The sequence below is a fragment of the Chiloscyllium plagiosum genome, chromosome 22, assembly GCF_004010195.1.
Source record: "Chiloscyllium plagiosum isolate BGI_BamShark_2017 chromosome 22, ASM401019v2, whole genome shotgun sequence".
NCBI classification, from domain to species: domain Eukaryota; kingdom Metazoa; phylum Chordata; class Chondrichthyes; order Orectolobiformes; family Hemiscylliidae; genus Chiloscyllium; species Chiloscyllium plagiosum.
The window spans coordinates 33970727-33995653 of record NC_057731.1 but is presented as its reverse complement, the minus strand read 5'-3'; the positions used below and the strand labels follow the sequence as shown (position 1 = coordinate 33995653).

The 24927-nt window shown below is 38.5% G+C and overlaps 1 protein-coding gene across 1 annotated transcript in view; it reads left to right on the top strand.

Moving 5' to 3' along the window:
* Positions 1-7093: 7093 nt before the first annotated feature.
* Positions 7094-24927, top strand: part of gucy2g (guanylate cyclase 2g) — a 59160-nt gene continuing 41326 nt past the window's right edge. Inside the window, exons 1-7 of the mRNA XM_043713162.1 lie at positions 7094-7306; positions 8117-8465; positions 13290-13399; positions 15042-15224; positions 16796-16940; positions 21543-21678; positions 22277-22431. Coding sequence (XP_043569097.1) covers positions 7109-7306; positions 8117-8465; positions 13290-13399; positions 15042-15224; positions 16796-16940; positions 21543-21678; positions 22277-22431 — 1276 coding nt within the window. The 5' untranslated portion in view covers positions 7094-7108. The remainder of the gene's footprint in view (positions 7307-8116; positions 8466-13289; positions 13400-15041; positions 15225-16795; positions 16941-21542; positions 21679-22276; positions 22432-24927) is intronic.

Sequence of the window (24927 nt, the reverse complement as noted above, 5' to 3'; positions counted from 1 at the left end):
GTCTCCTTCCTATCGGAAAGATGTTGTGAAACTTGAAAGGGTTCAGAAAAGATTTACAAGGATGTTGCCAGGGTTAGAGGATCTGAGCGACAGGGAGTTGCTGAACAGGCTAGGGCTGTTTTCCCTGGAGTGTTGGAGGCTGAAGGGTGACCTTATAGAGGTTTACAAAATTATGAGGGGCATGGATAGGATAAATAGACAAAGTCTTTTCCCTGGGGTCGGGGAATCCAGAACTGGAGAGCATAGGTTTAGGGTGAGTGGGGAAAAATATAAAAGAGACCTAAGGGGCAACATTTTCACGCAGAGGGTGGTACATGTATGGAATGAGCTGATAGAGGATGTGGTGGAGGCTGGTACAATTGCAACATTTAAAAGGCATTTGGATGGATATATGAATAGGAAGGGTTTGGAGGGCTATGGGCCGGGTGCTGGCAGGCAGGACTAGATTGGGTTGGGATATCTGGTCGGCATGGATGGGTTGGACCGAAGGGTCTATTTCCGTGCTGTATTTCTCTATGATTCTATAATTCAAATAACCGGCACATCTTTTGGACTGCAGGAGGAAATCGCGCAGACACAGGGACAATGCACAAATTACACACAGACAGTCACCTGAGGCTGGAATCGAACTTGGGATCCTGATGCTGTGAGGCAGGACTGCTAACCACTGAGTCATAATACTTTCAACATGGTTAAGAGGCAAAACTAGAAATTCAAGATGAGACAAGTTGTTCTTTGTTAGTGATATGATGTACATACAACATCTTTTATGGAATTTACAGGACTGCTGCTAGTTGAGCTCATACTAAACACCTCTCCTAAAGTGTAATTCCTGTTAATGGACCTTTTCAGAGTCCAACGTCGCATTACAGCTAATTTCCTCGCCACAGCAATATATACACAGTCACAGACACAAGCTTCAGCATCAACACATGAATAGCACATTATTCCAACCAGGCAAAATAGTGACCTTCAAAAAAAAGATTGATTAAATTCTATTCTTTAATGCAGAATACCAAAGACTGCACACATAAACAAGCCACAGATCTTGGCATGAAGGAAATGAATGGGACTTTTGGTAACAACACTGCATTTTCCACAGAAGATAAAAGCACCTTCTTCATTTACTGGTGTCATTTTCCTTTGTGCGTAGATATCCTGTGCAATGGCAGCACCACTTTGATGCTCGACACCTCGATTGCGCAAGTGATTGTAGAAGGCCTTGAAATCAGCAGGGAATCTCATGTAAATTAAGGAATTCTAAGCGTAGAGTGACAGCATTTGTTATATGCATCACAAGCTTGCTAGCACCATGGACAAGTCTCAGTATCTTTCCATTAAGTCTTTCAAAGGAAAAGCGACTATAGACACAATGTGGTTCCAAAGTCTGAGCTATATCAACTAAATGAAGTACCTGATACACATTTATACTCATGCGTAGATCAAAGCACAGGGATCCAAAACTTGCAAAGTAGTGAATGATCACCTGTCACCAGTGCAGAAACTCAACAATTTCTAACAGTTCCTTGCCTAGTATTTACATAGCTTCTACAAGAAGAAGGTGGTGCTGGTAGAAATCATCCGGTATTGTGCCAAGCAGCACAGAGTCAGAGTAGTGTGAAAGCCACACTCTGCATTTGTTTGTTTTCCAGTGTGCCATATGCTGTTTGATAAAAGTCTTTGAAGGCACAATATGAGATTTAATGGTTTTTTTATTTGGTTTTTTTAATCATTTTGGGTTTGCACAGTTTTTGGGGTTTTCATAGTTATTGCTTATAGAGCGTTTGCTGGCTTATAGGTTTTAGGCCATGTAGATTTTGTAAACTATATGAAAAGTTTTCAAAAGTGAATTACTTGCATTACAATTATCTTTCTGCACCTTTCCCCCTTTTTCCAATGCATGGTTCATGAATTACTTTGGATATTAATTGATGCCTTTGAGAGCTTCCTTGAGAGCTTTGGTTTAATAGATATGAGGATTTTAATGACTTGATTGAATTCTTCTGGGTATCTTTGAAAACTGGAAGCCATTGAGAGCTTTTTCAATACCTACTAACCTATTACCTCTTTTATATCCAGGAGCATTATCTATTCATTCCTAATGTGAACATTTGATAGCTGTGCTATTTGTAAGAACAACAAATGCAGAGTGTCCTTCAGAATTTGGCTTTTTAAATAATTATATCACTTTTTAATTATCTGGAGGATAGAGATTTTTTCTTTCATTATATTATTTTGTCTGCATTTTCTTTGACTTCATTTTTATTGTTATTAAACTCTTTAATTCTGCATCATAGGATATATATTTTCAACTCCTTTTCTACAACTGTTTTGCCTTAATCTACTGTTCATTTGCAGTAAGAAAATTAGACAGGAAGGAGTTCATTTGAGATTTATAATGGTGCTTTCTGACTTCGAAGAAGGAATAGGAAAAAAGCAAACGTGATTAGCACTCTCTGATGATATACATACATCACAAACATAGGATCAACATTTATTTGACTAGGCATTTTTTCCACATAATGTTAAACATTAGTGAGTTTTGCAAAGATTTGTAGCTCAGGTTGAGATTCTGGATGCAGGTTTGCTCACTGAGCTGAAACATTCATTTTCAGGCATCACCATACTAGGAAATGTTATCAGTGGCCTCCAGATGAAGCACTGTTGACATGACCTGCGTTTTATTTATGTCTTTAGGTTTCCTTGGGTTGGTAATGTCATTTCATGTGGTGATGTCATTTCATGTGGTGATGTCATTTCCAGTTCTTTTTCTCAGGAAGTGGTAAATGGGATCCAAGTCAATGTGTTTGTTGATAGAGTTCCAGTTCCATGCTTCTACGAATTCTCATCCGTGTCTCTACTTGGCTTGTCCTAGGCTGGATATGTTGTCCCAGTCAAAGTGGTGTCCTTCTCATCTGTATGTAAGGATGGTGGTGTGAGTGGGTCATGTCTTTTTGTGGCTAGCTGATGTTCATTTATCCTGGTGGCTTCAAGATCATCAATAGTACCCTTACTGGCATAAAATTCACTAAAGAGGAGGAAAACAACAACAAGCTGCCAATCCTAGGTGTCACAGTAGAGCGAACAGTCAATGGGGAATTCCAAACCAGCGTCTACAGGAAATCAACACATACTGACCAAATACTAAACTGCAGAATCAATCATCTCAACACTCACAAACAAAGCTGCATTAGAACATTATTTCAATGAGCCAACACACACTGCAGCACAGAGCAGAGGAAAATCACCTATACGGTGTATTCAAAAAGAACAGATACACAATGAACACAGTCCACTGATGTCTCAGCAACACACCCCAATAAGCAGACAAGACAAGTCCAGAAACCCTAGCTACTCTCTCCCACAGCAAAGACATCTCGGAAATGACTGCCAGACTACTCAGAGCTCTTGGCATCATGGTAACCCACAAACCCACCAACACATTAAAAGAGCAGCTAATGAACTTGAAAGATCCCATACAGACAACAAGCAAAACTAATGTCATTAACAAAATACCCTGCAAGAACTGTAACAAACACTACATTGGACAAACAGGTAGAAAACTAGCCACTAGGATACGTGAACATCAACTAGCCACAAAAAGACATGACCCAGTCTCACCAGTATCCTTACATACAGATGAGGAAGGAGACCACTTCGACTGGGACAACACATCCAGAGACACAAGAATTCCTAGAAGCATGGCATTCCATCTGGAACTCTATCAACAAACACATTGACTTGGATCCCATTTACCACCCCCTGAGAAAAAGAACAGGAAATGACATCACCAACCCAAGGAAACCTAAACACATAAATAGAAAGTGGGCCATGCCACCGGTGCTTCATCTGGAGACCCATTGATGATGTTACCTAGTATGGTGATAAAACGTCTGAAAACGAACCTTCCAGCTCAGCGAGCAAACCTACATCCAGAATGTTAAGCATCATTTGAAATTGGCACCGTTATTTCACAAAGGAGGAACCAAAACTGTACACTAAAAATGACTGCTAGGTAATGTATGGTATATAATGGAGCACTGAAATGATAATTATGTAACTGATTATGGTACTCTGGGATCGACAGAGAAGAAGAGCAGATCAGACAATAAAGGAACACTTGAAGAGAAAAATCTTAGACACTACATTAGAGAGCTGTACCAGTAACCTACTTTGCATAGATATAAATAAAGTATTGCATACTGAAGAATTGAAGGAGCCTTACCCTAAGATAATGAACCTTTACCCTCTCAGAGTGTGTATGTAGGTACCCCCAGCCCAGCTGTACTAAGGAGGAGTACCTAACTGTGCTGGTAGCAGTGTTAGCCTAAAGCATAGAATAAAGCAATGTATATCACAGAATGGGTCTGTTCCTAAGTCCTGGAGATCATTGCTACATTCAGATTTTACACAACCTTATCCCTCATTATGCTATTTATGACATATCAACCAAATACGCAGAAGCAACTGACAATGACCTTCCTTTGTAAAATGTAACATGTTCCTCACATACTTTGTGCAATAGAATTAAAAAGGATCAACATTTATTTTCCAATTGTCAGGATTTCCAAGAGCCTGTTTAATTTAAATGGCATATTCAGGTTGATGTAAGCCAGTGACCATCAGCTAACAGCTCGCTCACAGTGCACTGTTCCCTGGTAAGGAAGCCCTGGGAGCCAAGCAGAGCAGCACATTTTGCACCAATTTCCCACAAAATCAGACATACATTTTCAACTATCATAATGAAATAGAAAGCTAACTGGGTAAGAGAATATTGGGAACTACAAAGTTCAAGGAGAAAGTGAGGTCTGCAGATGCTGGAGATCAAAGTTGAAACTTTATTGCTGGAACAGCACAGCAGGTCAGGCAGCATCCAGGGAACAGGAGATTCGACGTTTCGGGCACAGGCCCTTCTTCAGAAGAAGGGCCTGTGCCCGAAACGTCGAATCTCCTGTTCCCTGGATGCTGCCTGACCTGCTGTGCTGTTCCAGCAATAAAGTTTCAACTACAAAGTTCAGAAAAGCATCATTTGAGAACAAGAAGAAGGGGTTTATTGTGACCAGAGTCTAATTGAATGCAACCTAATAATTTCTATTAAAACAATTTTTTAAAAAACTGTCAATACTACTGTAAGAAATAGTTATTACTGATTACATTTTATCAAATTGAGTCATATTTAGGAGTTGGAATGATCAGAACAGTCAGAATTTCAGAAATTTAGCTTGCGGGACCCATGTGCAAGCTTACTTCATTTTCCCTAATTTATCACTTTAATCAAACCCATTAATAAGAATTGTGCCAATTAAAGACAGAATGCAGGTATTCAGGGATTAACACATCCGCCTGGTGCATTTGGGCATAAATATAACACGGATTTGTGATATTGTCATGACCTGAAATACTGGTCACACCATCTTAATTACTTAATGGTTGGAAAATAACAAGAAAGAAATCTAAATTTCATCAAGAAGAGCTTAACACTATCATTAATCATAAATAATCATTAACAGAATACTGTGCTATGGCTGCAATACCAATATTACTTGTCTTCTCCTTTTTACATTGGCTTTTATGACTATCGGCATGAGCAGCACTCCTTCAATATAGAATAATGGAATTGTACAGAATATGAGAACAGGAAGAAACCATTCCGCTCATCATGCCAATGACAGCTCTTTGCTTCAGCTATTTAATGTGGCCCACTCCTCTTACTTTTCCCTCATAGCCCTACCATGTTGTCCCTTTATGCATTAATCCAGTTCCTTATTGAAGAGCACTGATGAATTTGCTCCCAGGCAGTGCATTCCAGATCAAACAACTCACTACATAAAATAGGTTCTTTATGTCTCCTCTAGTTTTTACATTTGTATCTTTCTGCACAACTATTTAGGATTTAGTCAATGCAAATCCATGCATGTAAACTGAAAGTCCCCTTATTTGCTGAGTTTAAGGTCATTATTCCATTTCCTAGCCTGTACTGGCGATACTGTTCAGTAATGTGCAGCATTGTTTACGTCTCTCCATATATGGGGTTTGTACTGAGATAATGGAGCTTGGTTAGGCAGGGATCCCATTTGTCCTGAACCTTTTTAGTAAGGACAACTCTTGTTGTAGTAGGTCATATCTTCTCCTAATTATTTCCTATGTACTGTACTAAAACCCTTCATAATTTTGGACAACTTTCCAAATTTCCAAATTGACAACATAATCAGTTTGTGCATCCATATTGTGTTCCTATTAACTTCATTCTTGTCAAGAATTTCCTTCAACCTGGGTAGGATAAATAAATATTTTATATTTGCCTTTAGTTTTTATGATAGAAGACCAGAACACTATTTCCCTGTCTATGCAGTTGTGTGCCATTGAGTAAGAACGTACCTTATACATTTTCAGTCAAATAGCTCCGAACTTAAAGATGACAAGAGGTTGACTTAATACAGATGAGTACATTCCCAAATGTGGGAAAGGTGAACTGGGAAGAGAACATATTGGGAAGTAGTAAATTCAAAATAACACAATTTGGGTGCACTAAGAGGGGTATTGTCAAGATCAGAGTCTAACTAAACACACCCATTAAAACAAGATACAAATCATGTTGTTGATGCTGATGCAAAATACACTGAAAACTGACTACTTCTCATCAAATTGAAGTGTGTTTAGGAATTAAAATGATTGGAACAGTCAGAATTTCAGAAACTATGAATAGAACTAACAGTTTTGCTGCCCTCTGGGATTTACTTCATTTACTCAAACTTATCACTTAAATCAAATTCATTAACAAGATTTGTGCCAATTACAGACAGAATATAGACACTCAGGGATTAACACACCCATCTGGTGCATTGTGTATAAATATGACATAGATCTGTGATATTGTTATGACCTGAAATACTGGTCACACCATCTGAAATATCTAACAGCTGGAAATTAACAAGAAAGCACTCGAAATTTCGTCGAGAAGAGCTTAATGTGCATTATGGCTGCATTACTAAGTATTTCACTCGTATTCTTCTTTTCCCAGTTGCTTCCTCTTATAAACTGCACAGCGGTTTCTAAACTTTTCTTAGGCCTTCAAGCTCCCCAAAACATCTCCTTCCCTTTCAGTGCCATGAGACTGGGATCTGCCATGCAGCTTGCCATCGAGAAAGTCAATTCAGACCCCCTTTTCATGTTAAATTACACACTGGATTTTGTGTACGCCGACAGTGACTGTGACCCAAAGACATCCATTAATGCATTTATCAGCCAGGTACAAAAATACAATATTTCAGTGCTCTTCGGGCCAGCCTGTCAAGAGGCAGCAGAGGTAAGAGCTATGTGTCAAGGATCTCACATCTGGTGGTCAGTAAGTTACTGTTTGTTTTGTATAATTTACTGCAATTTGCACTAAATTGTTAATTTAGTCGTAAAAAAAAATTACAGGAACAATGCAACCCCTTGGATTCAAAGAGCAAAATGTAACTAACTAAACTAGCAATTTTTAACATTTAAATCCAATTATATTGTAATCTTGAAAAGCTTAAAGTAAACTTAACAAGACATTCTCAGTAAATCATTTGTCAATCTTTCAGAATTCTGTCTGTCTCCAGTTGTTCTGCAGATTTGAGTAGTATTGTTTCAGGTGGACTGTCAACTTGATATATTATTTTGGTCTGGTAGGTGAGACTGCATTCGGAAGAAGCAGCTATGATGTGTTATTTTTAATTGCTTGAAAGTATGAAACATAACTTTAGAGAACATTTCCTGAAACATTTAAGTTTTTTGTGAAGATCCTTAAACAGGAAAGACATTTAGCAGGTGAACAAAGAATGGAAGTGATCTAATCTAAGAAAGTAAAATAATTTCAGAAGACAATAAAAATGAAGAAAACAGGAAGTGAGAGGAAATTATGGTTATGAAGGGGTGAAGAAAATAGAAATTAAAAAGGAATGACTAGAAAAAGAGTCCACATGCAAAGGAGAACATTTAAAGCAATGATAAAGAAATTAATAGTTGAAGAAGTCAAATACTGTTGAAATGAAAAAGCTAAAAGAAAGATTAATGTCAATTTAGTTCTTATATTAGACTGGTATAACCTACTTGTGTGTTGACTATTCTTGCAAATTACTGTTTTTAGATTACAGGTTTATTCGCCTCTCAATGGAACATCCCCATCTTTGGATTTGTGGACCAGCCACCTGCATTAGACCATTTCCTTGCGTATGACACTTACATAAAACTGCTGTCTCCATTGCAAATCATCAGCGACGCCCTGACTAAAACATTGCAGTTCTTTGGCTGGAAGTATGTTGCCCTTATTGGAGGGACTGCCAGTGATTCAACATGGGACAAAATTGATGAGCTCTGGGAAATTGTGGTGAAGAAATTGGAAATAAACTTTACCATCACAGCTCAAGCCAAATATAACACAGGCAATTCAACCCTTCATCGGGCACATCTCAAGCAAATTGCCACTGTAGCTAGAAGTAAGTGTGACCAGTTTATTGCACAAGCAGATTACTGGGCAAATTTTCCCAGGAAGGGGTTTGAGGCCTGCATGTGGGGAGTTCAATTTGATTAGAGTTGATCAGGAGAATTGAAGAGTACCAGCCAGGATGGAGGTTGCTGTTCACAGCACTCCACGTTTGAGTGTGGCTTCAAAGCTTGACATTGCCAACTTTTTGGAGGTCTTGCACTTCATTCACCACCAGTCCTATGAGATCACAGGCATTAGAGATCTGAGCTATCTTTTGTAATATTCACTTTTGCTCTTTTCAAGGATCCCAGCTGGGTCAAGCATTATCACATTCCATTCCACATATAATTGCCAGCACTTTATATCTGCCATGATGCTGCACACTAAGTTACTGCATCATATTAGGTTAAGAGCCAGTGGCTTTTCTCCACTGAATCAGCAATTCCTTAATCAACAGTACTTCTGATGTCATTAAGGGTCATTCTATAGTAAGTAATATGTTGCAAAAATATATATATTTATCTATAAATGCATAGAGAATATTGAACAAATGTGCAAGTTTTCAAGGTGACTATCATGATTAGAGGTTTTCATTTTTAAGAGCAAGGTTGTTTCCTTTTTATTTCATTCTGATTTTGTCTTTTAGAATTTAATAAACAAATTCATGATTAATTTGTGTTCAATATTTGTATTTTAGCCTTGTTTTATTATTGAGAAACCTTGGAAAAACAGTCCAAAATCTTTAGTGAATAGTCAGTTTAAGACTGAGATGAGGAGGAAATTCTTGTCAGAGAGTTGAACTCCTTTCCAAGGTGAGCTGTGGGGACAGAGTCCTTGTCTATACTTAAGGCTGAGATAAAAGCTTTATCAGTGAGGAATCAAGAGTTATGGGCAAATGACAGGGAAGCGAATGTGAGTGTTGGGTCATCTCTGATCTTATTGAATGGCAGAGTATTGAATGGCCTACACCTATTTCTTATGGTCTTAGAGTTGTATATCACAAATGACTTATAAGAGGATTGAAATCGGATAGCAATATTAAAATGCATAATTCAAAGTGGACCATTCAACCACTGTGATTATTTGATCGTTCCACCAAACGATGGCTGATTTGAAACATTCATTTGCATAGGATTAATGTATCTGTCTTCTCTCCATATCTCTCAGTGCCCTATCTAACAGAATTCTTTCAGTTTCACTCTCGAGTATTTTAACTCTCTATCCACATTTCTTTTTGAGAGAAAAGTGTTAGATTTCAATAGGGTCTTTTTCATCCATTCAAACAGGCCCATAGGGTCTTGGTGTGACAGCTCATCCAAAACATGTCACCCAGAGAGTACAATGCTCTCTCAGTACTGTACTGGAAGTCCTGATCTAGCTCAAGCCCAAGAGCAGGATTTGAACCATGAATCTTATAATTCAATAGGAAGGATGCTAACAACCAAACCACAATTAACATTGAGCAGTATACTATCGTATTAATGGTTGAAACATTTGTACTTAAAATCCTGACAGTAAGACACTGTGAATATTGGAGATCTGAAATTATACAGAAAATGTTGGAGAAATCAACAGTTTTGTCAACATTTGTGGAAAGAGAAGCAGTTTACAATTTGAGTCCAATGTGACTCTTTTGTTGTGAAGAAAAGTCACGTTGGACTTGAAATATGAGAGCCAGCATTAGTTGCCTTTGAGAAAGTGGTGATGAGCTGCCTTCTTGATCTGCTATACTCCATCTGGGGAAGGTCATTCCGCAATGTTGTTAGAGAGTGTGAATGTTTGTGTATGTGCTGCCAATCAAGCAGGCTGCTGTGTTCTAGATAGTGTTGAACTTCTTGAATGTTGTTGCAGCTGCATTCATCCAGGTGAGCAAGGGGTATACCATCTAACTCTTGATTTGTGCTTTGTGGATGGTGGACAGTTTTCGGGGAGTCAGCAGGTGAGTTATGCACTACAGGATTCCTAGTTTCTGACCTACTACTATAGCCACTGTATTAACATGGCTAGTCCAGTTCAGTTTCTGATCAATGATAAATTCAGGTTGTAGATAGTGGGAGATTCTTCGATTGTAATTCTATTGAATTTCAAGCGGTGATGGTTAGATTTTCTGTTGTGGGATATGGTCATTGCCTAGCACTTGTGGGATGCAAATGTTATTTGCTACTTGTCAGCTCAAACCTGGATATTGTCCAGGTCTTGCTGCATTTGAACATGGACTACTTCTTTATCTGCGGAGTCACAAATGATGCTGAATATTTCACAATCATCAACAAATATCACCACATCTGACCTTATAATGGAGGGATGACCTTTGACAAAGCAGTTGAAAAGGTTTGAGCTGAGGACACTACCTCGAAGACCAACTGCAGAAGAGTCCCAGAGCTGATCTCGAAGTTCCACAAACATCTTCCTTAGTGCCAGTATGTACAGAGTAATCTTTTGCTTTAAATGTGTTATGTTGTTGAGTTAAAAAAAAGTTGTTTTTGATACAAGAACATGAGGTTTGTTGGATTATATTGCTCTGAGCACAAAAGCAAGATAAGACAATTCTGTGTTTGATGATATTAAATTTCATGCGCAAACAAGTAAAAAGAATTGTGCATTAAGAGCCTTTGAAATACCAAAATAAGCAACTATCTCTTATTTCACCTTTTTTTTATTTACTTGTGGAATATGGTCATTATTGATAGGCATTTTTTATCCATCCCCATTGCTCTTGAGAAGGTAATGGTGAGTCATCTTCTTGATCAGCTGTAGGCCATCACCCAGAGTCCTGTTAGGAAGGGAATTCCAGGATTTTGACCTGTTGACATTAAAGGAATGCTGATATAGTTCCAAAACAGGATGTTATGTAGATTTGAGAAGAGCTTATAGGTAGTGGTATTCCAAAGCACCTGCTGCTCATGTTCCTTTAGGTGGTAAAAGTCTCAGGTTAGGAAGGTGCTGTCAGAGGAGAATTGCAGTGCACCTTGTAGATGGTATACAGTGCTGTCAGTGTGCATTGTTGGTGGAGGGAGTGATTGTTTAAGGTGGTGAATGAGAAAACATTTTAAAAGTTAAGCTCAAGAAGTCCTCTTGATGTTTTCCATGCCATTATATCCATCTCAAAAATGCCCATGGCCTGTAATGGCAATGTGTGCCCCAAAATTGTATTTTTGCGTTGTGTCACCATAGTCTTAACAGATCATAGGGGCTGCTCTCTCATTAGAGAGAAGTGACGGTGGTGATTTAACCTGAGGGCCATCAGACCTCAGGCGAGGGAAGAGGTTGAGAAGGAGAGTCCTTCATAGTAATCTCAAACCTGTACCCTTTATGGTGTCTCATACCAATTATGGCATTTCCGTCCCTAATGATCTACTGTACATGGGGCAGATTCCGACAGTGCCAGTAGGATGTGTAAACAAAGGTGATTTAATTCATGACTCTCACTATGTTTAAAAAACTGCTTTCAGGACAATAGAAGTGTCAGCCATCTAGACCACTTTAGATTACAATAGCTCAAATGGCAAGGCAGTTGAAACCATTTCATTTTCTCTAAACAAACATTATGAAATTGATAGCAGAAACCAGAAATCAATGCTCCCAATCAAACTGAAGCAAAGCTGTTATAACAATCTAATGGTTGTCTGACCTTCAAGAATATATAATAGGTTTAGCTCATTAATGATTGAATTAGATCATAAAGCATAAGATTTGGAGCAAAGTTAGGCCATTTGACCCATTGAGTCTGCTCTGCCAGTTAGTCATGGCTGATATGTTTCTCAATCCCATTCTCCTGCCTTCTCCCCATAACTTTTGATCCCCATACTAATCAAGAACCCATCTGCCTCTGTTTTAAATACACTCAATGACTTGACCTTCTGTGATAATGAATACCACAGATTCATCACCTTCTCGCTGAAGAAACTCCCCTCATCTCAGTTCTAAAGAGTCTATGGATGGCGTGGTGGCACAGTGGTTAGCACTGCTGCCTCATAGCACCAGAGACCCGGGTTCAATTCCCGCCTTATTCTCCCCGTGTCTACGTGGGTTTCCTCCGAGTGTTCCGGTTTTCTCCCACAGTCACAAAGATGTGCAGGTTAGGTGAATTGGCCATGTTAAATTGCCTGTAATGTTAGGTGTAGGGGAATGGGTCTGGGTGGGTTGCTCTTCGGAGGGTTGGTGTGGATTTATTGGGCTGAGGGGCCTGTTTCCACACTGTATGCAATCTAATCTGAGCCCTCAGATCCTAGTCTCTCCCCCGAGTGGAAACACCTTCTCCAGGTCCACTCAAAGCAGGCCTCTCAGTATTCTGTAAGTTTCAAACAAATACCCCTCGAACTTCTAAACTTCATCAAGTACAGATGCTGAGTCCTCAACCACTCATTATAGGACAAGCCCTTCATCTCCGGGATCATTCTTATAAATCTCAACTGGATCCTCTGCAACGCCTGCACATCTTTCCTTAGATACAGGGCCCAAAACTACACACAGTATTCCAAATGTGTTCTGATCTGAACCTAATACAGACTCAGCAATACATCCCTGCTCTAAATTAAATTGAATTTAAATTCTACCAGCCACAGTGATGGAAAATGAAGTTGTGTATCCAGAGCAACAGCCTTGGTATTTGGATCACTAGTTCAAAGACATAGATTGTATTTAAATAATTTTACTTTTTTCAGCAACACCACACAATCAATAAGTTATTGATTAGAGATGTTTACACCTATACTGAGTGTGCACGCATAAAGACAAATGTTATCACATAATGAGCAGTAAAACCGCTATAATCATATAGTAGATCCTTCATTATGTTTTAAGTCAGTAACACTGTTCAATGTTTATTTTTCAGTTGTCATTTTAATTTGTACTCCTAAGGTGGTAGGATCAATAATGTCAGAAGCTCAACAGCTTGGAATAACAAGTGGAGAATATGTGTTTTTTATATTGCAACTTTATGAGGTGAGTAATAGTGTGGTGAGTATATTTTTAAAACATATTTTTTACAATTAACCTTTTAAAAGAAGGTGAATATTTGTTTGACAAAATCCATTACTCACAGCATAGAGTCAACTGACTAGTCCTAGTAGAACCTCATAAGTTGACAATGTGTATGTGTTGATAACAGTATTTTGATCTTCTATAGAATTGGCAGGTAAACTACATGTCAATTATGCATGAAAAGTAATGTTTTGCAACTCATTCCTATTACATAATGTAATTCAATACTGATAGTGCTTAATTGGATTGCCACCTTGAACAAATAGTGAAGAGTAGTGAGCTAAAAAAAATGATCACAATAACTTGTGATGCTGAATTCTAGAAGATAATGCCTTCCTTGATTTTTTTTTAATGCTTGGATTTTGTGGACACATTAATAAATACTTCAGGGTTGGAAATTAAAATGAGAGAGGTGTACACCAGACTGCTGGAACAGAGTAACAATTTGACAATATAATCCAATATCAAACTTTTTCCATAACTATGACGTAACATAATCAGACAGTCATGTGGCTGTTGGCTAGTAAATAATATTCTGAGGCCATCTACTTAGAGATTTCCTTCCAATAGTATGATCAAGCATTCCATGGCTTAAAAAATTATAACAAAGCTTTGATTACTTAAAAATGTGCACCCATAAATCACTCTGCGTGATATCAGCACATGAGTTTTAACACCTTGCTGACTTAATTAAGTTATTTATCTAATTTGATTTCCTGTTTACACAATTCTGCCACACTGCAAGTTCCTCTTTCCTGTGATCTATTATTTCTGGAACTGATTGTGTTCCCACATTCTCACAAATATTCACGTATTTTGTTACTTTAACAAGGTAAATCCAGAGGAGAATGCTGTGTGCTTATATTTCTGGCAGGATGGCTGATATATTGCCCATAAATGTTCAAGTATTTTGATGCTTCAAAGACCAGAAACGGTCTAGGCTATTTACGGCAACACTTGTAACAAGTTCAGAGGAGTGGTGAAAGTCACAGTGTTTTTTTTGTTGTCAGTGACAAACCTGGGGAATAAGGGAATATAAGTGATGCTTTTTTGCTTCTGTTTGCTTCACAGACAGATAGATTAGAAATCGAATGTTTTGCATGTCTCCCAGCATGTCATTCCTGAACACTCAGGTTGAGACACCAACCTTAAGCTACAATCCAGAGCCTTTTGCATTAATAGCTGGAGGTATACAAACAATATCAACAACAATAATCCACCTAAAGAAAGAAATGGAAAACAATAGGTTGCAGGATAAAGAGAGAATAAGGAAGAATTTATAGCATGCAATTCAGAGGTTTTGTTTTGCAACAATAAATATTTCTTGTTCACTTCTTGCTTGGACTGTCCTTTACTCATGAGTTATAAAAAGAAACATGGACATCTAGAATGAATTAACTAAAACAAAATGCAGCTCAACATATCACACATCTGTGGTGCTATTCATCCCAAGTTTTAGTAGACTACAGCATAGATGAAAGGAGAGTAACAGTATTGAGGTTCATCCAGAATATCCCAATTCCACCCCTTAGTACCAGAAAAGATCCATAAGACCTTATGAAAACAACTTATATTGCTTCAATCTTGTTCATCTTCTCCACAGGATTATCTTTGGAAATCTGCTTTAGTGGATGGGAAAGATTCAATTGCCTTGAACCTGTACAAATCGGTATTCCTGATTGGACTGAAGTCATATTCTGAACATGGCTACTTCAATTTTTTACAAGAAGTGTACCAACGATTAAAAGGAGCCCCTTTTTACAGTGATTTGGCTTCAGAAAAAGAGGTTTATAAGAGAACTTGCTTATGTTGCTAGAATCATGTTGTCATTCTTTAATAATAGTAAATGATTATTTGGAGAGCCAGTGCAGATATGATGGACTGAATGGCCTCCTCCTACACTGTAATAATTCTGTGGTTTTGTTTAATGGATAAAACACCTCCAGGTGTACCAATGAAAACATTGGAAAATGAGCATGGTATGTGAGCTCCTATGTTATACTCTCTTTAGTCATAAGAATGGATACTTCAGTCGGGATAGTGATCTGGGAAAACCTGCCATAATAGTTGCATTGTGAAGAGCATAGGTCTAATATTACATCCTATGCAGTAAAAAATATACTATATGACAGCCAGCTGTGCTATGCTTGAGGGAGATGGTGACATAATGGTACTTTCACTAGGCTAGTAATCAAGGAACTAGGCTAATGCTTTTGGGACTTGGGTTCAAATCTTATTATAGTAGCTTGATGAATTTGCATTTCATTTAATAAATTGGGAATACCAAGCTAGTCTCAGTAATGAAGCTATCGTTGATTACCTTAAAAACCCACCTGGTTCACTTACGCCCTACAGAGAAGGAAATCTGCCATCCTCATTGGGCTTGGCCACAGTGCGAGTCCTAAGCTGGTTGACTCTTAACTGCTCACAGAAATGGCTGAGCAAGCCTTTCAGTTCAACAGCAATTAGAGATGACAATGAGTGTTGGCCAAGCCATGCCAGCAACACCCACTTGGTGCCCATGAAAGAAAAAAAATTTAGAAATAAAATTGACCTTTGAAAAGTTAGGATAAATATATCAAAGCATTATCTGGGATTTTATGTTCAAATTCAGGCATTTTTTCCTATTTGATAACAGGAAATAAAAGTGAAGGTTTGTGGAATTCAAGCAGGAGAATCTAAATGAATGGTTCATGCCATTCAAGTGACAAGACCTTGACATGAAGTTTGCCCGTCAAAGAAAAGTTATATAGAAAATAATTGTTATTGTTAAGTTATCTAAATAATCATTATTATTAGACAGAATTGAACAAAGCAGAAAACATGTTCAAGGTTTCATGAGGCTCAGTGTTGCAACAGTGACACCTATCTACTGACCGATGCCTTTGAAGACTGAAAGCAATACGCTGAGTACTTTTCTACAGCAATAACTGGATAAGCTCAGAAGAACGAATTGTGTCAAATGAGAGGTAATCCTGATCAATTCAAAACAAGGCAAGATGCAAAAATGCCCCAGTCTGAATGAATTAAGAGATGAACAGGCAAGTGTTTTATATAAGACAATAAGGATATGAAAGCATTAAAAAAAAGTTAAAAACAGAAAGTAGATTTGGATTAGATTTTGGGTTGGCAGAGACATAATGGAGCAAATGCCTTCATTCTATCCCATTCATTCTCATGTCTTTCATGTAAATCTTGCTTTAAGATGTATACTGTGATATTATTAAAAAGATAATGCACCAAATTAATTAGATCAAGCAGTGGATTTAGATGAAGAAATAAAAAGGACACATTAGTTTAGCAATTGAATTTTAAGACAATTTTGAGTTTAATCTATGTTTATCTGGTATAATGCAGGTGAGCTCCTATGCAGCTTATCTTCATGATGCAGTAATACTGTATGCCATGGGTGTTCACAAAATGTTAAAAGCAGGAAAGAACCCATTTGATGGAAGAGCACTTATTAAGAATTTGAAAGGTTTCAGCAAAGGGCGATTTTATGGTATGTAACAGAAGATTGTACCTCAGGCTTTCTTTACTTGTCGTCACTTTGCTGTTCGATTACTATTAGTAATTGAAAACAGGGCCAATTGCAACAGAATTTAATTAATCAGCTTCCTTCTTATTTATTGGTCTTCAGATAATCTCTTACTATTAACACCACAGGGACATAAGGCAGAACAAGTTAAAATTGGCCCTAAAAATGATGTTTTAATCCCTTTCAAACGTATTGTATGACTTCATTGATGCAGCACTGAGACCACAAGGAACTGTAACAATTCAAGAAGACAGCTCTCCACCACCTTCTTCAGGCTATTTAGGGATGGACAATAAACGCTGACAGAGCCAGCTATATCCTCATCCCTGACAGAATTTTTTAAAAATCAGTAAATCTTTTATTATTTCAAGAGTATTAGAATGCCAGTGTACTGGTGTGCATTCAATAAATAATCCTTTGTGATAATTGTATAAATTACTAAAACTTTTAACAAGAAGTGCTGGAGGTTACAGTGGATCAGGCAGCATCCAAGGAGAGAAACTCTTCATCAGAGATGATCACTTTTAGTTTACAGTACAGATTCCAGCATCTGCAATAATTTGCTCCTACTAAAACTTCTAATTAGGAATTTTCCTATGCCATTGTCTTTGAAGCTCTTTGAAAGAACAAACTGTTTTATATCCATTTTATTCGCCCCTCATTGTGACAGTTCATTGCCGTTCCTCTTTCTCACGCTCTGGAAGGGAAGTGAATGATCATGGATTAAAATGCACAGTACTCAATTATAGGCCAGAGAACAGAATAGCCTTTTCTTTCACTTGTAGATACTCTGCCTTCAAACAAACAATCTTATTCGTAGCCTAGCTGAGATTCCACAGAATGTGTCCAGGAAATAACTACAATAGTCATCACTAGAGAACAAATGCTAGGGAAACTAACGGGGCTAAAGACTGACAAGTCCCCTGCACATTAAAAGAAGTAGCTACAAAGATAGTAGATACACTGATAGAAATCTTCCTGGAATCCTTAACTTCAGGAAAATTCCCAGAGAATTGGAAAACTGCCAGTGTATCATCCTTATTTAAATAGACAAAACAATACATAACTATAGACCAGTTTGCTTAATGTCTGTTAGAGTGTAATATAAAGGATGTAATAGCAGAACATTTAATGTGTAATGTGATCAAGCAGAATCAGCACAGCTTCATGAAAGATATTAGAATTCTTTGAGGAGATGATAAACTGGATAGATAAAGGGAAGGAGGGGATGTAGTATGTTTCAATTCTCAGAAAACGTTTGCTAATACGCTACACATTAGACTACTTAATAAAGTAAGACCCCATGATGTTGGAGGACGTCTATCAGTATGAATAGAGGATTGACTAACAGATAGACGACAGAGAATTGGGATGAGGGAAACATTTCCAGACTGGCAACTTGTAATTGGTAGTGTGCCACAGGGATTATTGCTGGGACCACAATTATTTACAATACATCTCAATGATTTGAATGAGGAAAATGAATTTACTATCGCCAAGTTTGCAGATAACACAAAAAAAGGTGAGAAGGCATAACGCAAAGAGTCTGCAGAGTGATACAGACAGGTAATGTGAATGTGGAAAAACTTGACAGATGGAATATAATGTGGAGAAATGTGAGGTTACGCATTTTGGCAGGAAGAACAGAGTCTCTGGAGTAACACGTGGGCTGTGAGCTCTGGAGCAGCGTGTGAGAAACCAGCTCTGGCGCAGTCCATGGGGAGTTAAGCCCAGAGCAGCATGGGCTGCGAGCCCTGGAGCAGTGTGTGGGGAGTGAGTCCTGAGGCAGTGTGTGAGGAGTGAGTCCTGGAGCAGTGCGTGGGGAGTGAGTCCTGGCGCAGTGCGTGGGGAATAAGTCCTGGAGCAGCGCATGGGGAGTGAGCCCTGGAGCAGTGTGTGGGGAGTGAGTCCTGGAGCAGTGCGTGGGGAGTGTGTCCTGGAGCAGTGTGTGGGGAGTGAGCCCTGGAGCAGTGTGTGGGGGGTGAGTCCTGGAGCAGTGCATGGGGATGAGTCCTGGAGCAGTGTGGGGGGAGTGAGTCCCGGAGCAGCGCGTGGGGAGTGAGTCCTGGAGCAATGAGTGCGCTGCGAGCCCTGGAGCAGCACATGGTGAAGCAGCCTTGGAGTAGCACACAGACAGGGACCAGTGCAGGAGAGGCATTCCTGGAACTTACCTTGGAGCAGCTGAGTGCCAGTACAGAGTGGACTGGAGGCTTAGAGTGGAGCGGGGACGACTGTTGGTCTGGTGTCTGGTGCAAGCGGTCAGACCATGTGTGGTGGCCCTGTGCTGAGCCTCTACAATATAGTATTTATTTGAATTTTTTTTAACTGGCTGTAATGTTAATCCTTTAATGATGTCTTATTCCAAACTTATTTTTTAAAATTCTGTAAAATAGTGCAACAAATTATTATTCCTCTTTTTGTATTCAAGGTTCGTACCTTGATACTTGTACCTAAGATGGCGCCATAAGATACAGACATTGTAAAAGCTTTTGACTGTAGTTCTACAATGGAACACACATAATAATAAAGGATATCCTATAAAGGATATTCTATTTTATTTATATGGGAGAAGACTGTAGAAAAGTACAGGACAGAGGGATTTGGACGTCCTTGTCTGTGAATCATAAAAAGCTGGCATCCAAATATCAGCAGGTAATAAGGAAGGCAAGCAGAATATTGGCCTTTATTTCAAATGGAATAGAATATAAAAGGAGGGAAGTTTTACTAAAACTGTACTGGGCACTAGTCAGGCCACAGCAGGAATACTGAGAACAGCCCCTTATCCAGGAAAAGGGTATATTGGCATTGGGGGAGGCAGTCAAATTCAGGTTCACTCAGCTGATACCAAGTATTGAGGAACTGTCTTAGGAGTAGAGGTTGTGTAGAATGGTCTTGTTCTCATAGAAATATAGAAAAATCAGAGGTGACATTATTGAAGATTCTTAAAGGACTTGACAGAGTAGGTGGGGAAAGATTATTTCCCCTTGTAGAGGACTCTAAGACCAAAGCGCATAATTTCAGAATAAGGGATCACACGTTTAAAACTGAGATGAGGAGTATTTTTTTTCTCTCAGGGTTGTGCATTCTTTACTGCTGTCGAGGCTGGGGATATTCAAGGCTGAGATAGACAGATTTTCATTCAGTAATGTAAACAAGGATTATGGGGATAAAGGCGGGTAAATGGAGCTGAGGACTGTCATATTAGTCGTGATCTCATTGAGCAGAATTAAAGGGCTGAATGGCCTACTTCTGCTCCTGTGTCCTTTGTCTATTGGTGATGGAAGGTCGGCTGGCAGTTTGACATTATAGCCCTCTGAATCCATCATGTAGTAAAGAAAATTTACCAAAATGCTTTGGTGGAAACCATCCAGAAGGTACTTTTTTATTTGAAAACAACAAGATGCATTTTGTCAGATATTGGTGCACAAACTGTAGAAGAATAACATTGTCCTGAGAGAAGTAGAGTTTTTGACTAATGTGCAAAAATTATAAAAATAGTGCACAATTGTATAATTAATGGGGTCCACCTCCACACAAATCTATCCCCTTATGTGATCATGTTGCAGTATTGCCTTTTACAAAATGAATAATGTATGGCAGTTTATATGTTTATTTATACTCTGTTTCCTGCAATTTTCCTGCCTAAAAGCTATTTGCAACCACATTCCTACTCCAGCTGGAAGTGTAGGGTAGTCTCAGCTATCATCTTTCCTCCAACTATCATGTTTGCCAATCTGTAGTGCTCAAGCAGCAGGAAGCACAATTGGAGTAGGAGAACTTATGTTAATTTTATTTCCTTCTCATTAATGATATAGTTAATTTCAAAATATCCAACAGCTAGCCAAGAAAGGATGATGTTCACATGATTCAAACAAAGGCAAATAGTCTGTTTATTATCTTTCTTAAACTTATTGTTCTTTCCTTTTCGTGTATTACACTTATTAAACCTCATTTGACATTACATTCATTCACTCTAATTGACACTTTCTTTTCAGTCCTTGCATTGTATCTTTCTCAAGCTTCCAAGCTGATTGATTGCCTACCCTGAATCAACTCAGATTCTCAGCAACTTGGTACACAAATTAAACTAAACTTGCAAAGACATCAGTTAGTTGCCCTGTTATAGTAACTGTAAGCCCAATATAGCCATGTGAAAGAAAACTAGTCAAATGGGAGTATTGAAACTGCAATAGATCATTTACAGGCCTTTTGCAGGCCAGCACTCAATGGGAAGGAAAGACAGAGTACTTAGCTGCTCTGAAACTCTATGTTTTGGAGAAGGGAATCAAGGCTGACACTGTCAGTTCAGTCTCTCCAGAAAAGTTCTATCTAATAGCAGATGCCAGTAATTTACCACCAAATCTAGTTAAATTTACAGAAATTAATGTTTGCTTGCTTTTAATTATAACAATATTATTATAGATATTGTAAAAGTTATGAAGACTGTAACTTTTTTGTACGTAGAGGACAAGCAGCCCATATGAAAAGCGCAAACATCCCTTGACCCTCTTGTACTACTCAAAGCTATATATAAGTTGAGCAGAAACACTACCTTTCTCTTAATAGGTATAACTGGCCCAGTGGATATTGATAGTTCTGGACTACAACATTTGGATTATTCTGTCTATGACCTACAATTGTATGAGAACATCACAAAGTTTGTTCCTGTTCTTCACTATGACAGTTACAGAAAATCAATAAGGTAGGTTCTACTGAGCAGGTTATTATTAGGTCATTGAATACTGTAGTGCTTCATAACTTCATTTTCATGCAGTCATGAAATGATGAAAATCTCCTTCCTCTAAAGGCTCACGAAAAAGTATTTGCTAAATTTACTTCACATTTGGGGTAAGAACTATGCATCATTCTGGTCACATTACATTTCAAGATACAATTGTGTTTTAAAATCATAATGTTAATATATGATAAAATTCACAAAAATATCTTCTTAAAAATTGCAATAATTTGCACAGTCGCAGTCTGATACCTTGTTGTAACATTTTTATAAAATACATTTCTATTCAATTATGTAACAATGTTAAGATTTTGTAAGTAACAATAGGTCATCAAATGGAACTGGAGAGATAGTAATTATGAGTAAAATCATGAACACATTTATAAGGAGCACAGAATTTTACTATACACAATATGTAGACAAAATTATTCTCTTGAAAACTAGAATGTTAGGTAGAATGTATACCAACAACAGGAGTCTTCCTTGGCACAGACAATGTGTTTACTTCTAGTAAATGTATAAAATGAATCATTGAATGAATATTTCCTCTTTCTCACTTTTACAGCACAACTAAGGAATTTATTAATATTTCATGGCCTAGAAAAACTCCAGTCGAAGACTCCCCTGTGTGTGGATTTTACAATGAACTTTGTGAAACAGACTCTAGAAGTAATCGTTTAACAAAGTCACTCTCCTGTACGGGACAATCTGGATGCACCAGTAAGTCTTTTCCTGTCCATCATTTTCCTTTGCTTTATGGCATGTGCTTTGCGTAATATCACTGAATAATTCAGGGGCTTAAACAATTAACTTATGAAGGCAACTTACATTGATTAGGTTCCAAACCATTGGATATGAAGATTAAGGACAGATTTAGTTGAGGTACTGAAGACAACTTAATGGATTGAAAGAGCAGATGGAATTAAGGGCTTGAATCTTATCAGAAGTTGGCTAAGTGTCACTTCTGACAAAGTTCATGGAAGGCTTCTCTCCACTAGACCTTCTTGCACTATCTAAGCACCAGACATATATGGAGCCCTGCTTGTTGTCATCTCCCACCCACCATAGGTGGAAGTACTTGCGACTGCCAGGATGTTCTAGGATCTGTGGCCATGTTGTGATGTTTGATGCGTATCTGTGCATCCAGTTAAGCACTGGAAGTCCAGAGCTGACTTTCATCATACACATAGTGGGAGAGTAACTACTAACCCAATGCTTCCCAAGGCACATTGGTGACAGGACTGATACTCCATTGTACGTACAAGTGCACAGTCTCACATCTGTTGCTATTTAGATTCCAAGCCTTCAACTTATCCACCCTTAACCCCATCCCATTTAACAACCCTGTCTATATCATGCTACTTTTATCCCAATGCCCAGTGTAGCCCAAATTGTCAGCATTGTTCACTGTGAGATCAATCTCATATAGGGAAGCCTTCAACCATTTCAAGACATTCACTTTTATACAGCAACAACAGAAATGATCAATAAACAAACTGAAGCCCCATTATCTCTCGGAACAAAACAGACTGCTTACCTTTCGAGCACCCAAAAATTTACTCAGTGAATGACCAATGCACCCACCTCTCATTTACTGGAATCAAGTGTCACATAAGTCTCAACTGGCTTGTTGTGCCCATGCTGCAGAGCTCTAACAGAGTAAAGGTGATGTTCCTCCTGCTCAATGTCCTCATCTTCCTCCTCGGAAGGCTGCTGCCACTTTCCCAACTCTCCAGCACCATCACACTTCCTCTTTGTCTGCTCCAGTTGTTTAGAGTGCAGCATGCCAGGATAATACAGCACTTTCTGTCCAGATGGTACTACAAGACACCCCCTCCAGACCAATCCAAGCATTGGAATCTCATCCAGGGGAGGGCTACTGTCTGCTCCACCATGGCCCTTGTTGATGAATGAGCTACATTGTGTCTACACTCGGCTTCAGTGATGATTGCGTACCTGTGCAACCCCGTGTTACAGAAAAATCATGCTTCAGAAACAACGCTTGAAGTTATGGTGCTGTAATCGAGTTACAGCCAACACACATTTTAAAAGTTTGCGCTGTAGAGCCCCAATTCATCAATCACATTACAGCGAATTCACATTAACAAAATGCACATTATAACAGAAAAACCTGCAGTCAACTGGTAATGCCTCAGAAATCAAGCACAAACACTAGGACAGAGCGCAGGACCTTTCTGCCTGGACAGCTCATTATTCAGACCAAGACATAGGCCTGCGAAAGAATTGTTGTGTTCAGTTCCGCAATCCTGCTTTTAGTTCCTCATCCTCAACACTCCTTTTTAAAATTGATAATGGAATCAGTTTGCACCAATGTTTCTGACAAGGCATTCAAGATCCTTATGGAGAAATTTCTCCTTGACTCCCCTCGACATCTAACATCTTGTGCATTTTTTACAGGAGGCACCATTGTTTACAATACTACAGCACTTTCTCCATCAAACACAACAGGTACTGGAAATCAGTTTTCTGAAAATGTGGTGGTTTATGTTAGCTGTTTAAAATGAGAGTGAATTGCTGGAACAATGGTGCAGGGACTGTGGAGTTTGGAATGTTCTTACAGTAGTAAACTTTCACTGCAGCTTTTGATGTCAATAATCTCCCACAAAGTTCAAACACTTAGTCAAGCTTGGTGTCACCTACTCATTATACTTACAAACCTTGCTCACAAAGTATAAGTGGTGCCCATTTGCAAGTTCAGAAGAGGCAGACTGCTTGCAGCATCAAACCCATTTTTTCAATTTCACTAATTTTCATATTCACTTTGGGCTGCTGCTATAAAAACAAAGTTAAAAATCACACAACACCCGGTTATAGTCCAACAGGTTTAATTGGAAGCACACTAGCTTTCGGAGCGACGCTCCTTCATCAGGTGATAGTGGAAGGCTCGATCGTAACACAGAATTTATAGCAAAAATTTGCAGTGTGATGTAACTGAAATTATACATTGAAAAATTGATTGTCTGTTAAGCCTTTCATCTGTTAGAATAGGCTTAACAGACAATCAATTTTTCAATGTATAATTTCAGTTACTGCAAATTTTTGCTATAAATTCTGTGTTACGATCGAGCCCTCCACTGTCACCTGATGAAGGAGCGTCACTCCGAAAGCTAGTGTGATTCCAATTAAACCTGTTGGACTATAACCTGGTGTTGTGTGATTTTTAACTTTGTACACCCCAGTCCAACACCAGCATCT